Here is a 14,728-nt window from a genome sequence, read left to right on the forward strand (position 1 = left end):
TTTATTTCTAGCATCTTGAATGAGTTACTCATTATTCTTCATGCAGGAATGGTGTCCATTTCCTGGCTCTACTCCCTGAAAAACAACCAAACAAGGAAAGTCACCAGAGCAGACTAGGTTGTGCTGTATTTGTTGTCACACCTTCAATTTCATTTTAGACCTCAAAGCAGGATATGTTTCTGTAATGCCTGGAGTTCTAATGAATCTTAGTTGGGCTGGAGGTGTGCAGATGAGGATATTCCTTCCGTGGTGGTAGAGAATGCAAAGAGAACACCAACATTTATATAACTGAAATGGTATTTAGGCTTTTTATGTAACACCCTTTGTAGTAAGCAGCTTTTCCTATGGGCTCGGACAACCTTCACCATAAAGGTGGTAGAACTCAAGGTGGCAGCAAACACCATCAAAGCTTACTTTCCAGACCGTCAGGTAACATACTCTGCGGCATTACTGGGTGACAACAATGTGATTGTGCCATATGGTAGTAGTCAGAGAACCAAAAGCTTTCAGGAAGAGAGGCAGTGCGAGAGTACTGCCTTGGCAAAAGGAGGGTTTTCAATCAAAGCAACCTACATAAGAAGCTGACTGATCAGTCTGAGGCAATGCAAGTCAAGACAGGTTTAATAAAACAGATTTAATGCAGTATTTTATATGCTTTGGAATGTTATTCTTCAGGGTGCTTGACTGTTATAGCAATTTCCCAAATTCATTTTGCAAGTAAAATACTACCTTAATGGCAAAAACATTAAGGCACTCTTTACATTGGTAGCAATTAAGGTTATATATTAACCTTAAATATTAAACAGCATATGCAGAGTCTTTGCTTTGAAAACTTTAGAGGAATATAGTCTACATTTCTATTTAAAATTTAAAAAACAATTCCTCAGTCTTACATGGCAAATTTGACAGAAGCCTTCTGGATGAATCTTGCAATGGCAAAGCCTAAGACTTACAGCTAAGGAAACGTCTTTCTTTTCAAGTCAAAATTACCAACTGTTACTACTAAGTGCTGGGACAGAACTGCCAATTCAGTCAGAAATTAATAATTCTGTTTCTTACTGCATGACAAATTAGTTTTGACCCTTGTGAATGATAAGAATACAGGATCCAAAAGATGTACTGTCATTAATAAGCTACAAGTATTGAATGTTTTACAAGTCAACTTGATGATTTGTGAATGTTGCATAATCAGACAGATTACTAGTGAGTGATAAGGGTGGCTGAGCCACCAGTTAGAGTAACTGCATTAAATTCAAGGTTTGAATGTGGCATCTTCAAGCACTTACTAAATCTAAATGCTTTGATACCTTACGTCTTGGATTTTTTGTGGATTCCGCTGTTTGCAAGTATTCCCTCAGCTTGTAGGCATAGCTGTGCAAATGATTTCTAGTTATCATTAAATAAAAATATCAGATTGGAAAGTGTTCTTTGTCACTGTATTAAATAGAGTTAGTGTACATTAGGAAGGAGGAATGTAATTGCAAGGGATGCTGTCCTTAGAGGAGAATCGAAATAAAGAGACTTAAAGCCCTTATTTGCTTTCAGGTAATTATGTGGTCATGCAGTGAATCATGTTTCTTTAAAAAATGGACTGGGAAGATGGACTGATAGGAGTTTAGCTATTTGGGGATGTTGGCTGGCTTTTTATATTTGGGTGGATGGTTTATCACTTAGTCTGCGAGGTCAGTTTCCTATGTCCTGCATTTCTGCTCTTTATGTTAGGGTAAGGACAGATCAGGACAGCAACTCTGTAAGCTGAGAATGACTCAAAAAGCTTACTTGTTGAAGTTTAATCTAAGTCAAGAAGTGTGGTGAGAAAGAACCAGGAGCACAAAACTTGAGTGGTATTAGTTCAGGTGGAGTAGCACTAGGATTAAGAAAGTATTTATATATGCATGAGTTGCATCTCAGTAAATGTAACTGAAAGTTTATATGACTTATTGGGAAGTTCAGATTCCAGAATTTTTAGGTAAGCAATACAGTTCATGAGCTAGCAAGTCAAATGGCACAAGGTTTCCAAGAGTTGGCTTAAGAGGAGAGGTTGATATGATTTCAGCTTTCTAGTAACTGGCAGCAATTGACCTGTTCACCAGAAAATGGTGTTAATGAAATTTCTGTTTCTTGTGGTTCTGTAATTGATGGAGAAAAGCATTTTCAGAAATGGACACATGTTCAGATTTCCACCTCTAAAGTATAAGTGTGGGCATTGTTCTTTCCATTACCTTTCTTTTTTATAACTGGCAAATATACTGCAAATATAACTGGCAAATATATCTGTGAGGGACATTGCTTGACAACTGAAGTGCATCTCTCTCACAGACAGTGGGGAATGAATAACATGTCATTGTCCTCCTTGCTGGGAGCAATGCAAAAACTGTGGTAAAGAACTGAGATGACCTTCAATATGGTTCATACCTGAGGAGATCCAAGGTTTTGTGATCCATTACTGGTTGACAAGAAAATTCTGAGACTTTTAGCAGCAACCTCCCCAAACACTTTTGTGGTAGTTTTTTTTTTTTCAGGCAGATATGATTTAATCAGACCATAAATAACTTTCCCAGGGCATCTATATGATTCCATCTGATCACAGATTTCTTTTTCCCAAATGTGTAGATTTTCAGTTATTGAAGTAAAAGTATTCCAGAGAAAGTTCAGATATTTTAGACAAATCTTGTTTTGCTGTAGGAAGGTGCGTGGGAACCTAGAAGTTTGTTTAATTTAGCAAAACTGATAAGCATGTAATTAAAATGAAAAAGGCTTGTGAGCACCAATTCCAGTTGTAATCCTTACCTCAGAAAAATCTTTATTCATACTGTGTAAATATAGAAGAGGTGTTGAGTTCTGTATAAAATTACTGCATAAATTATGTAGCAGTGTTAATAGTTGAAATGAAAAGTATTAACACTCATCCTTACAGTTTTCAGCCTTCTACAGTTATGATCTTTAACTGTGTTTTTAGTTATTAATACAAATACAGAATATTTTTCACATTACCAAACCAGTTCTTTGGCTTTGGGGAATTTCAGATGTTTTGTGACCAATCCTGTCATGTCATTAGGCTCTTAAATTTTGTTCTTTTATTCACAGTTGTCATATGATTCTTAAGTTATACAGACTTGACACATTTAACATTTGTGCAGCTTAATAAAGGATGTCATCAGGTTTTTGCTGTAGGAATAGATTTGGTGGAAGAGAATTGCTGTGTGAGCTATTTAAAGAGTAAATGAGGGAGAATCTCAGTTTCAAAACGGCCTTCATTCTTAGCTAAAGATTTTTTCCTTTGGGTTTCTTGGCATCTGTTTGCAACAACTCAGGAGGTAGCTGCATATAAGTAATTGAATGATTAAAAGCTCTATAATCTTCTTGGTATGCCATACAAAGTATTACTTTCAATTGTTGTATCCCTCTAAACGCTCCTTAGCATTTTATGGTCTGTTTCTTTCCTTTAGGGTGAACATACTAAAAATTTCCTTTAAAAGGAAAAAGTTTTTTATACAACAACGGCAAAAACATGTAAGTAGTCCTTTAATTTTGTTTTGATCAAGTGGTTCTGTTCATTTTTTTGCTTGAAATGTTAAGACAAAGCCTTAACAAGGCACCGTTGTATTAACCTGCCTTTGAAAATCTGTTTCATTATCTTGCCTTCACTATTCTGGACCTATGATCCTCGTTGTTTCCTGGTTTTTGTTTCCTTTCCAACACAGAATCCTTCCACATTCAGTGTGTTAGATTGTTTCTTCTCCCTTGAATGTGCAAAATGCACATCTTCATCCTTTCCCCAGTAAATCTGAGAAATACACTAATAACTTAGCCACGTTTTCCTGTTCTTGCCAGCATCTGCTGCTCTTTTCTTTGGCGCTTTCCCTGCCCTGTAAAGTATCTCAGTGCAGTGAATCTACTGAACAGCTGGTTATCCCATCTAGGGGAACTTTGTGAGGTCCCCTCTGTTGATGGGCCTCACAGTTTGGGGAGAAAGGAAGGTTCTTGGAGAAAAGCAAAATTCAGCAGCTGAAATGCAAAATCCCATGCAGCTCCTGCTGCATGTGATACAAAAGACTTGAGAAGCTGGCAAAATGTGTGAAGATAATGGATAAAACTGATGTAAGATAGTTCTGCTGTTAGCAGCCAGCTTCATAATGCTGTGTACTTTTTGCACAGCTGTTGTAGTATTAGTTTGTCTAATGGAGGGGGGGAAGAAAATATCTTGACTACAGTATTTTGCTGCCACAAAAAGAATAGAAAAAAATAAGATACGATTTCCCAAAGAAAATATTTAATATGGGCAGCAATTTCCAAATGTGTCTGTGAGAATAAACATAGAAACAGAATTCTCTGAGAGTGATTAGTAGCAGTAGATAATAAAATGAGTGTACTTAGGTTTTTTTTTAATATTGAAGAATTAAATGTCTCTGGACTTACAGGCCACATGAACTATGTGTATTTATGTCACAAAGATTTGAATGCTGTCAAAAATGTAATTTCTCTTTCTGGAGACCAGTGTCACCTTTGAACATGGCAACATTCTTAAAGTTTGTTCAATTAAGCTTTCATTCAATTTTTTTTGCATCAATAATTGTATTAACTAGCCATAGCTATATCTTGTGCAAAGCTGTCTTGGTATCTGAAATGGCTCAACAAGTGCTACAGTTGGTGAGGGCATGATCAAGGGTGACACAATTGTATTATGCCTGTGTTTCACTGGCACTGAATTTACAAGACTTTGGACCAAGGTACGAGAGCCTTGTGTTGTTCTTCCTTTTCACCTGCTCATTGTGGCCTTTAGAAAGCAGGACTTAATTTGAACAGCAGTAGCAGCAACTCAAGTCCCATTTCACCTATCTTCTTTCTCCCAAGGTGGATCACTGTTAACATCTTCAGCATTTTCTAGAAGACTATCAAGCAGATATTTTTTTGCACACTGTGGCTCTTGAAAGAACATTATTAAATTGAAGCCTTATATGAAGAATTTGAATTTTAAGATCAGGATTTTTTTCCTTTTTACATTTGCGTCCTCTATGGAATGTTTTAAAGAGTTTTGTCAAGATCTGACTGGAAACCTGAAAGTGTATTTAGTTATTTAGTATTACACTCATAAATACAAAATCTTTTCTATTCTGTACTTAAATATTTCATTAACACTGTAGGGATTAGGATAACTGCTTAAACTTTTAAAGTGTCCATTTCACAGTTTAGAGTGCCATATAGCTAGAGGGCTATTTTGGCCTTTTCCAGCTCAAAATCTACTATATGCTGATTTTTTTTTTTTTTGGTGTGTTTGTTTGTTTTCCTAAATGCATTTTTCACTTTTAAGCTAAAAGTAATTTTATTGCTATTTTATGAGCCTGTTTACTGTGTTTAATCTTTTTTGTATATATATTAAAATACAGTATTTCCTACTGTTACAGAATGAATCCAGGGAGCATATTATTGCCTTCAACATGTTGAATTACAGAGCATGCAAAAATCTATGGAAATCTTGTGTAGAACATCACACATTTTTTCAGGCAAAGAAGTCACTACCTCATGACAAAAAGATATTGTCACATTATTGGGCCTTGAGTTCTAGGAATCCAGCAAAGTAAGTATTCTGTAAAAGCATTCTTTGGTTTCTCATGGGACTGAGAGGATTTGTGTCAACTGATAGCTCAAGTTGGAGTGACAGAGTTCTGTTCTGCCCATAGCTGTATCCCAATCTCTATGTGAACAATTTGGCACATTTTAGAACTGTGCTTTCAGTTTCTGCAATGTTGTATCAACACAATAGAACTTTTGTTATAATTACCTAAAGATATATTTGAATATATGTATTTTGTTGTTGCAACTTGTTGTTTGTGTGACTTATGGAAGCACTAGAAAGTAAAAATGTCATGTAGATAGATGATCCCATAAGAGAATTTGCAGAACAGGTTTGTTTTGAACTGTTTATGCCTGAGTGTCATATGCACACTCTGTTGAGTATGTTAGAGGAATTTCTGGAGTGTGTCATGCCAACCACTTACTACTGACCCCAAGATGAAAAACTTTGTTCCGTCAAAGTACTCAAGCTACCACTTTTGCAACACTTCAGATCTTTTATTTAACTCATGTTCTACTAGTCATGGAGCTGGTAGTTTCCTAGTGCTGTCTAAAACCTAATTACCCAGAAGTGATACTTTGGAGCCTGTCATTTTGCTGTATGATATATGCACCTTTTAAAACTTTTTCTGCCAGTTTTTGCCTAGTCGCTTGACATCGCGACGTTCTTCATTTCTTCACAACTGACATCTCTTTTGCCATCCTGTGTGATTAATACCTTGAGCAAACTCTATTCAACCTTTTCTCTAGATATATTGAACAGAAAATTCCCAAGCAGATACCCCCTTAAGATTTCTCTGCTCATCTTATTTCACCATGCAGCTAAAACTGTTGTTCTTAGTCTTTCTTATGTCACAAGAGCACAGGTAATTCCTCCGAGCAAGGATCCTATGCCCTAGCGCCTTCTGGAGTTTATGGGTTTCAGACAACTTGCCAAATTCTTTTATTTGAAATCTTGAGTAGATGAAATCACTAGTTTGAAGTGGGAAGTTGTACTCAAGTAGTTCTGCTGTTGCATCTTAAAAAGCTTTTAGATATTTTTTGATAGCTATCGCTCCCAGTGATATCTTTCGTTGCGTTGATCTGTTCTGTTGTTTTATTTATCAGCAATCAGGCTATAAAATGTGTCCTGTTGTGTGTTGTTATTGTTTCAGCCAGGTTATGTCTGTGTTCCCATTGTTGTGTTGTATGTAGTCGTGCCCCCCCCCCCCCCTTTCTCCTCCAAAAATTCTGTTGTGCCATATGTAAAAATTATTTCCTATTAATAGCAAATGAAAAATAAAGTCTTACATCATTATCTTCTCTGAATGTGAGGTTTTGAACTGTTCTTTCATCCTTTGACCATCTGTAGACCAAATAAAAGACTTCTGGAGAAGTCTTTTATTTTCTTTGTGGGTGGTGTTCGTGTTCTCTTAACAGTTTACATTTAATTCATCATGATGATTCTCTCTTTCCTGTTTGGATAAGCTTTGGCTTTTGAATGTCATACTTCAAATAGCTTGCCAAACTTTGGTAACTGGCCTGCTTTTAGATACTGCAAAAATTCATAGCAAGTGGACTAGTATTCCTTGTAAATGAAGCAGTTTATCCATGAGGGCTGTCCAACAGTAAGAAGATTGATTAAATGCTTTATGTTTTCTGCTGAAATAAAATTCTGTATTTTCAGTTAGTATTAGATCATAGCTGAAGTAAGGGAAAACAAGTAGTTGCACCAACAATAACCTGTATTTTTTAACATTTTACAAATCAGTATTTTGAGAATTAGCTCCTTTATGGAGAAATATGATTGTTCTTTCTATAGTGAAGGTTTTGTGGAGGTGACATTCTCAAAAATCTTTTTGTAGGATTGTATCACAGTCTCACAGTATATCAGAGGTTGGAAGGGACCTCAAGAGATCATCAGGTCCAACCCCCCTGCCAGAGCAGGATCACTTAGCGGAGTCTGCACAGGAGTGCAGCCAGGTGGGTTTGGAAAGTCTTCAGAGAAGGAGACTCCACAACCCCCCTGGGCAGCCTGTTCCAGTGCTCTGTCACCCTCACTGGAAAGAAGTTTCTCCTCCTGTTGAGCTGAAATCTTCTATGTTCAAGTTTGAACCCATTGTTCCTTGTCTTATCACTGTGCACCACCAAAAAGAGCCTGGCCCCCTCCCCTTGACACTCACCCCTCAGGTATTGATAGACATTGATCAGATCCCTCTCAGTCTTCTCCTCTCCAGACTAAACAGCCCCAGGGCTCTCAGTCTCTCTTCACAGGGGAGATGCTCAAGTCCCCTAAGCATCCTCGTGGTTCTCCCTTGGATTCTCTCCAGCAGGTCCCTTCCTGCTTGAACTGGGGAGCCCAAAACTGGACACAGGATTGCAGGTGTGGTCTCAGCAGGGCGGAGACCATTGTCACATCCTGGAGTCCTTTTATTTGCCTCAAACTTGCAAACAGATTCAGAATCCTGGTGCTTGCATATATACGTGCTCACAAAGGCATTTCACAGCCCTTGCAAGTTTTAAAGGGTACCAGATGAGTATCATTCCAATTTTTACCAAACTTTTCTATATTTTTGAAAATTACTGTTACAACTTCTTATTAGCCTGTAGCTTGCAGGATAGTTCTCACTGTTGAACTAAGAAAGACTTAGAAGTAATTTCATATTCTGAGGTATTATCTCTGGTGAGTTGCTTATTTAGACTCTTAAGGAATCTCTAGGGAGAACTGCTTGTTGTGTAGTATCTTCCATCACTTTAATGATATCCTCTGTACTAATGCATTCTTTGCCCCTGTTTATGCCAGCAACAAGCATGAAATTTCAGACATACATGAGGCAGAAATAATTCAGCAACCTTTACTATCAGACTGCTGAATTATGTATGAAGCAACAGTAATTCCAGGAGACTGTCTGTATCAAATTGGTCACTGTCATGTAGCCAATTATTTTCTCAAAAGATTTCAGAAAAGAGGTGATCAAGTCACTGCTGAAGTATTTGTCCTATATAGAAAATGTTTGCTTTCCCACTTGTTGCAATGTTGTAAGAGACAACTTCCATGTTCCTTTTCAAGAATGGCTCTGAGCACATGTGGAAGCTGTGCAACCAAAAGAAGGATTCTACATTCTCCATTATGAAAGGAGAAAAACATTTGTGTTGAGTAAAACAAATGAGAAAAAATCCCCAAACAAACAAACAAAAAACCCCACAAACCCAAACATGCACATGTAAATAAAAACTCCACCAACTACACACTTAAAACCCTGGAGGTTTAAAGGTTGACTTACTTTCTATAATTCTTTTCATCCTACTTCTGTCAGCTTTGAAGGGGGTTAAATTCAGGTTCTATTGCTTTAAGTATCACAAGTTTTCCTCTGGACTTTGTGGCTTTCTTGTGTGATGTTCTTTTACATTCATGTGAGGCAGATACCTTAGTGTTTGTTGTATCAGTTCAAATACTTGAACCCTTGCAACCCTTTAATACAATTTCTTACGTTACACATCTCTGCGCCCTTCTAGATTCTCTTAGCTTAAAGTACTAGTGGAATTTCATTTAAAGTAGAGTGCTAAGTTGTATAAAGCAGCTGTTAAGACTTATTCTAAGGACAGGCTGAATCACATCTCTCAAACTGTGAGAGGTAAGTTCATTAAACATTTCTGGACTGAATTCACATCCCTAGGTGCATTCTTGTTCTTTGCTGAAAGCTAAAAATGTACCTATTTTGTCACAAAGGATAACCTCAGTCATATCTAGGAGCAGGGGATGAAAAGACATTGACTGTTTCTCACTGTGTTTGCTGAGAAATATTTTTGTATTTGACATCAGAAGAAGAGGTGCTTGGAGTTCAAGAGATTGTTTTATGTTATGCACATTAACTGAAACATCTAGAGAATATTTTGTTAAAGTGATTCTAGAGTTAGGGCCCTGGCTTCCATCATAAGTTGTAACGTCATGTCCATGTGTCCTATTTTAACCTCACAAGTATCCTGCATTGGAAAAATGCATGAACAGGCACTTGTAATAGGGGAAAGCTGATTATTGCAAAATATGTGGAATTCCTCAATATGCATCTTTCATAATGCATCCACTTTTTCCATGCTCCCTCTCCACTTTACCCGTGTAAGGCTTTTTGTTCTGTAGAAAACATCCACTTTTTCTATACTCCCTCTCCACTTTACCCATGTAAGGCTTTTTGTTCTGTAGAAAACATCCACTTTTTCTATACTCCCTCTCCACTTTACCCATGTAAGGCTTTTTGTTCTTGTAGAAAACCAGAGTAGCTGGTGCCTTGTCATTGGTATTCAGAAGACTTAAAGAAATAAAATGGATAATACAGGCAAAAGCTACTCTTGAGTTCATGGACCATGTGTTTGCTAAGCTTAAAGACATACATGGCTAACTGATTCTGATATGCTTCATGTTAAGTCTTCCCTCTTGCTTTGAACTGGGAGAGGATGGTTTCTTTGTAACTCAGAAGTTGCTGCTTTTCTGTGAGAAATTCTAGGATGAGCAGCTTATCTCTTCGTCAGGTGGAATGCTGGGTGAAAAGATGCATAAAGCTTAGTTTATCCCAATTTTGATCTACTTTAAAATTTTCTTTATGCTGTATAATTCCACTAGTAAGATATTTTTATTGTCTTCCTAGCTGAGGAAGGTTATCTTGTCAGGTTCTTGTGAAAAGAGTCAACCCAGACTTGGAGAACCCCTTTTCATGTTAGATCTTTCTCTGATGGTTTATTCCTATAAGTAGCATCTCTCTCAAGTGTGACTTTCTTCTGGAAAAAGAGAGCGGTCTGGTGTAGCTCTTTTTTGCTGAGGCAGCAGGTAGATGGTTAAAGTAGTCCTTGTCCTCTGTGAAGCTACTAGTGAATTATTACCCCTGTAGGAGTTTTGACATGGAACACCTAGACTCTCTTGCCTCGTTTTCAGTTGTGTTTTGTCAGGTGCTTGGTTCAGTGCAAATAGGACATATGGAATTTCCTGTTTTCCCCTACATCTTTTTAAGCACAATTACTCTTGTGATTAGCATTGTTGCAGGAGTTAAACCTTTTTTATGTGAAGGACACCAAATGGCTCTGTAAGAACACAAATGCATAAGTACAGAGGGGTACTTTTATTCTTATAAATTTTATTATTATAAATATATTACAGAGGGGTACTTATTAAGTACATAATTACATAATAATAAAATTTACTTTCATGAGCACATTTTATTTTGCTGACATTTTCTATGCAAAATAATTCATGTACAATTTTTGGTTGTTTTGTTTTGTTTTGTTTAATTTCTTTTCAGATCTCTAAACAGCCAGTACTGCAGAAAAGTTATAGGTGGGATGGTATGGAACCCATCTATGAGACGATCTTTATCTGTCGAGCATCTGGAGACCAAAAGCCTTCCTTCTCGATCACCTCCTGTTACCCCTAATTGGTAAATGAGATTTCAGTCCTTCCCATAACTTCCAGCCTCCTACCTTTTCTAATTGTATGGACTCTAGCAGAATAATGATGGAGTATGTACATATATATTTAAACACAGTTATTCTGAGACTATATGTGATGACAGAATAGTAGGTGTCATGTCAACTTTAGCAAGGCTTTTGATACTGTCTGCCAAAATATTATACCTGAGTTAAGACATTATGTTCTGGAATGGTGGACAACAAGATGGTTCAAAAAAAAGAGACATAAGAATTGGATAACAGGACTCAGATGCCTAATAATAGCCTGGCAGTACTTGGGAGGAGATTAGCTAGAAAATGAGGCAAAGTTCTTCAGTGTTGCATAGTGGGAGGAAGAGGCAGGAAGTGTATGTTGAAATGAGAGGCTCTTCCTGGCCATAATGGAAACCTGCTTCACTGCAAGGACAGTTGAGCAGTGGTTGCTTAGAGAAGCTTCGTGATCTCCATCCTTCAAGTTTTTTGAGATCTGACTGAAAAAAAGAAGTCTTAACAGCCTGTTCTGATTTTGAGTTGCTTTGAGCAGGATGTTCAACTAGATGACCTCCATAGGTCCCTTCCAATCCTGAATTACCCTATGATTACAACTGTGACAACACAGTTAGCATTGGAAGGGGGAAGTAAATCAGTTCAGTGTACTGAACCTAGCGGGATATGATTGCCTGCTACCCTATACAAAATGCTTAAGAATTATTATTGAAAATGAGACCTATAAGGCATGTCATGAAGATTTCAGGACATAGAGTTCATTAGGGTAGAAATTTCACGTTATCTGATAAAGTTTTTTTTAACTAATCTGATTTTCCAACTCTTGTTGCTGTTCCTTACTTCCAAGGCGGAGTCCTAGACTACGTCATGAAATCCGTAAGCCACGACACTCGTCTGTAGATAACCTTACAAATGAGGTTAGTTACATTACTGGAACAGAGGATGTGTTTTATACATATAAAGGCTCTCCAACGTCAAAGGACAGCGATTCAGAGTTCTCTCAGAACCGTAGTCCACATAGGAGGTAAGAACTTCTGCAAAAAGCTTATTTCTCATTTTTTTGTTTTTTTTTTTCCTCCTTAAAGGATAAACAAAAGCTAAGCAGTCACCCTTGGTTATAACATTAAAATGAGTTCAAACAGGTTTGTTTTTACATCTGCTTTATTTTGACAAATTGCTGAACTGCAAATGCCATGATATAAAATGACAAATTGAGAGCAAACCAACTTTTCATCTCTAAGCAATTCTCAGTAAAGTTCTTAGTGAAATTAGTAAAGCTGTTAAGGCCTACCTGTTCATAGCTGTAATATCTTGTTTCCCAATAGCTCCTGTGACCCTTTCTACCTTGTATAAACTCTTCCTCTTGTTTGAGGGGAAGACTTACGGAACTCTGCAAGAGTTTATGTTCCACATCATCAACTTAGCATTGCCATTTGAAAGAGGTACTGCGTTTAAGTAAACACAACAGCATAATGCTTGTAGTCCTCCATATCATCCATACTCAGAGGAACCGTAGTTCACTTGTCTAAAGGCAGTCTCTACTTTTAGCTTGGAGGCATTTCTGATGTATTCTTTGAGGACCAATTTTGATCTCGCCTGTAGTGGTCTAAACCACTGCTAGATTTGGATTAGGGCTTGAAGCACCTGCCTTTGTGGACTTATTACTTGTTTGCTCATCTATTACATTTTATGTGTGACAGAGGCATGTCTTAAGGAGTAACTTCACATTAACACAATATTACCTTCAGAAATAATATGCAAAGTCATGAGTCAGTCTGAAAAGGAAAAGACAACTACTTTAACATTTTTAGCTGGGGAGAATACTTTGTATTAAAATGCAGGGACCTTTGTAATATTGCAAAGGGAAAATGGTTTCTAGTGACCTCTAACAACTTTAAGGCAAGATGCATTTTGAGAACCAGCATATTAATGAGAGCTGATAGGACTCTTCTACCTCTGTGATAGTGTGCAGCTGCTACCTGCAGCTTTAAATTCTGAATGTAAAGTGTTTTCTTCAAATTCTGATACAATAATATTTTTACTGCATTACAGCAGAGATGTTTATATTGAGGATGGGGGAAAAAAATAACATGTATGCATATTTGGATTTGGCCACTGGTGTTTTAAATAGTTTTTCTATTTTTCTGCTTGGAAGGCAAATGAACGTTGTCAGTACTAGTGATGTTAGCAATAGCTATGATAAGGTATAAAAGTGATGCCTCTAGATGTTGTGAAGTCATACAGAGGAGGCCATGCCTTTCCTGTGTTTTAGCACTTGCAGAATATACACTTCTAGAAGTATTTTCTAGAATACTTCTAGAAGTATTTTCTAGAAGACTAGAAATAATGAGGGGCAGTCCATAAAAGGAGGTGATGAGCCTCGAAGCTGTAGACAGCAAGCTAAGTTGCCATGCTGTTTCCCATGACTGGTGGATCGTGTCCTCCCAGTTAGTATGTTGTTATTTTTTTTTCTTATTTTTTTCTTTTTTCCCCAATATTTTTTTCCCTTTCCTTCCTGTTTCATCTATCCTATGCTTACTGAGAATGCAGTAGGAAAGCCTGCTTTTATGTTGTTTCCCAGACAGTAAAAAAAAGGATGTTCTAAATTGGAAATTAGCACATACATTTATTTCTCTAAGCACTGAATGACTATGCAATATCTAAATAATATTACTCACTGTACTGCTGCTGCCTCGCATAAATTACATTTTCTATGTGTCTTATCTCCAATGCATTCTTGGTTTCTTGGGTGTGTTTATAATATTTGATACTAAGCAGGTAACTGAAATATTTTTTGCATAAATCTAATAAATTTAAATTCAAGGTGTGTGTTATAGAAAGAAAATCTAATGTGTAGAATGTATAATCCTTTCTTGTATTGACTGTTAGACCTTCAACAAGTAAAATGCTCATTAATACTTTCATTTTTAACAATTGAGGTAAAACATGCAGTAACAATACACATCAAAAAATATTTTTTTCTCTACAGTGAAGTTGTCATCAGTTTATGTTAATCCATGTTCCATGTGTAGTGAAATCTTTCTTCCTTGAAGGCTCTATTGAAAGAGGGAATTTTACCCTCTCAGTTAAGACTTCTTTATAATAAAAAAAGCGTAACTTGTGTGTCTTTGGCATTAAATACGGACATTTGTCCCAGACTTCTGCCACGCTTCAGGAATAGCTAGATGTTAACCATAAAACACCTTACAGTGTATTCCGAAATCATTTACAGAATCAGAATCACAGAATTACAGAATCAGTAAGGTTGGAAAAGACCTCAAGGATCCTCGAAGTCCAACCTGTCACCCAAGACCTCATGACTACTAAACCATGGCACCAAGTGCCACGTCCAATCCCCTCTTGAACACCTCCAGGGATGGTGACTCCACCACCTCCCTGGGCAGCACATTCCAACGTCTAACAACTCTCTCCATGAAGAATTTTCTCCTCACCTCCAGCCTAAACTTCCCCTGGGTACAGCTTGAGACTGTGTCCTCTTGTTCTGGTGCTGATTGCCTGGGAGAAGAGACCAACCCCCTCCTGGCTACAACCTCCCTTCAGGTAGTTGTAGACATCAATACGGTCTTCCCTGAGCCTCCTCCTCTCCAGGCTGAACAATCTCAGCTCCTTCAGCCTCTCCTCCTAGGGTTTGTGTTCGAGGCCTCTCCCCAGCCTCGTTGCCCTTCTCTGGACACATTCAAGAGTCTCAATGTCCTTCTTAAATTGAAGAGCC

General features: G+C 37.4%; 1 protein-coding gene across 2 annotated transcripts in view; it reads left to right on the plus strand.

Annotated features, from left to right (window-relative positions):
- Positions 1 to 14,728, plus strand: part of PTPN3 (protein tyrosine phosphatase non-receptor type 3) — a 98,229-nt gene that overhangs the window by 40,113 nt on the left and 43,388 nt on the right. Inside the window, exons 10-13 of one of the 2 annotated variants that reach the window (XM_054381529.1) lie at positions 3,450 to 3,513; positions 5,406 to 5,578; positions 10,845 to 10,979; positions 11,843 to 12,019. In XM_054381529.1, coding sequence (XP_054237504.1) covers positions 3,450 to 3,513; positions 5,406 to 5,578; positions 10,845 to 10,979; positions 11,843 to 12,019 — 549 coding nt within the window. The remainder of the gene's footprint in view (positions 1 to 3,449; positions 3,514 to 5,405; positions 5,579 to 10,844; positions 10,980 to 11,842; positions 12,020 to 14,728) is intronic. The other variant, XM_054381530.1, reaches the window with a different exon arrangement.

Source organism: Indicator indicator, chromosome 6 (assembly GCF_027791375.1).
Source record: "Indicator indicator isolate 239-I01 chromosome 6, UM_Iind_1.1, whole genome shotgun sequence".
Classification (NCBI taxonomy): Eukaryota; Metazoa; Chordata; class Aves; order Piciformes; family Indicatoridae; genus Indicator; species Indicator indicator.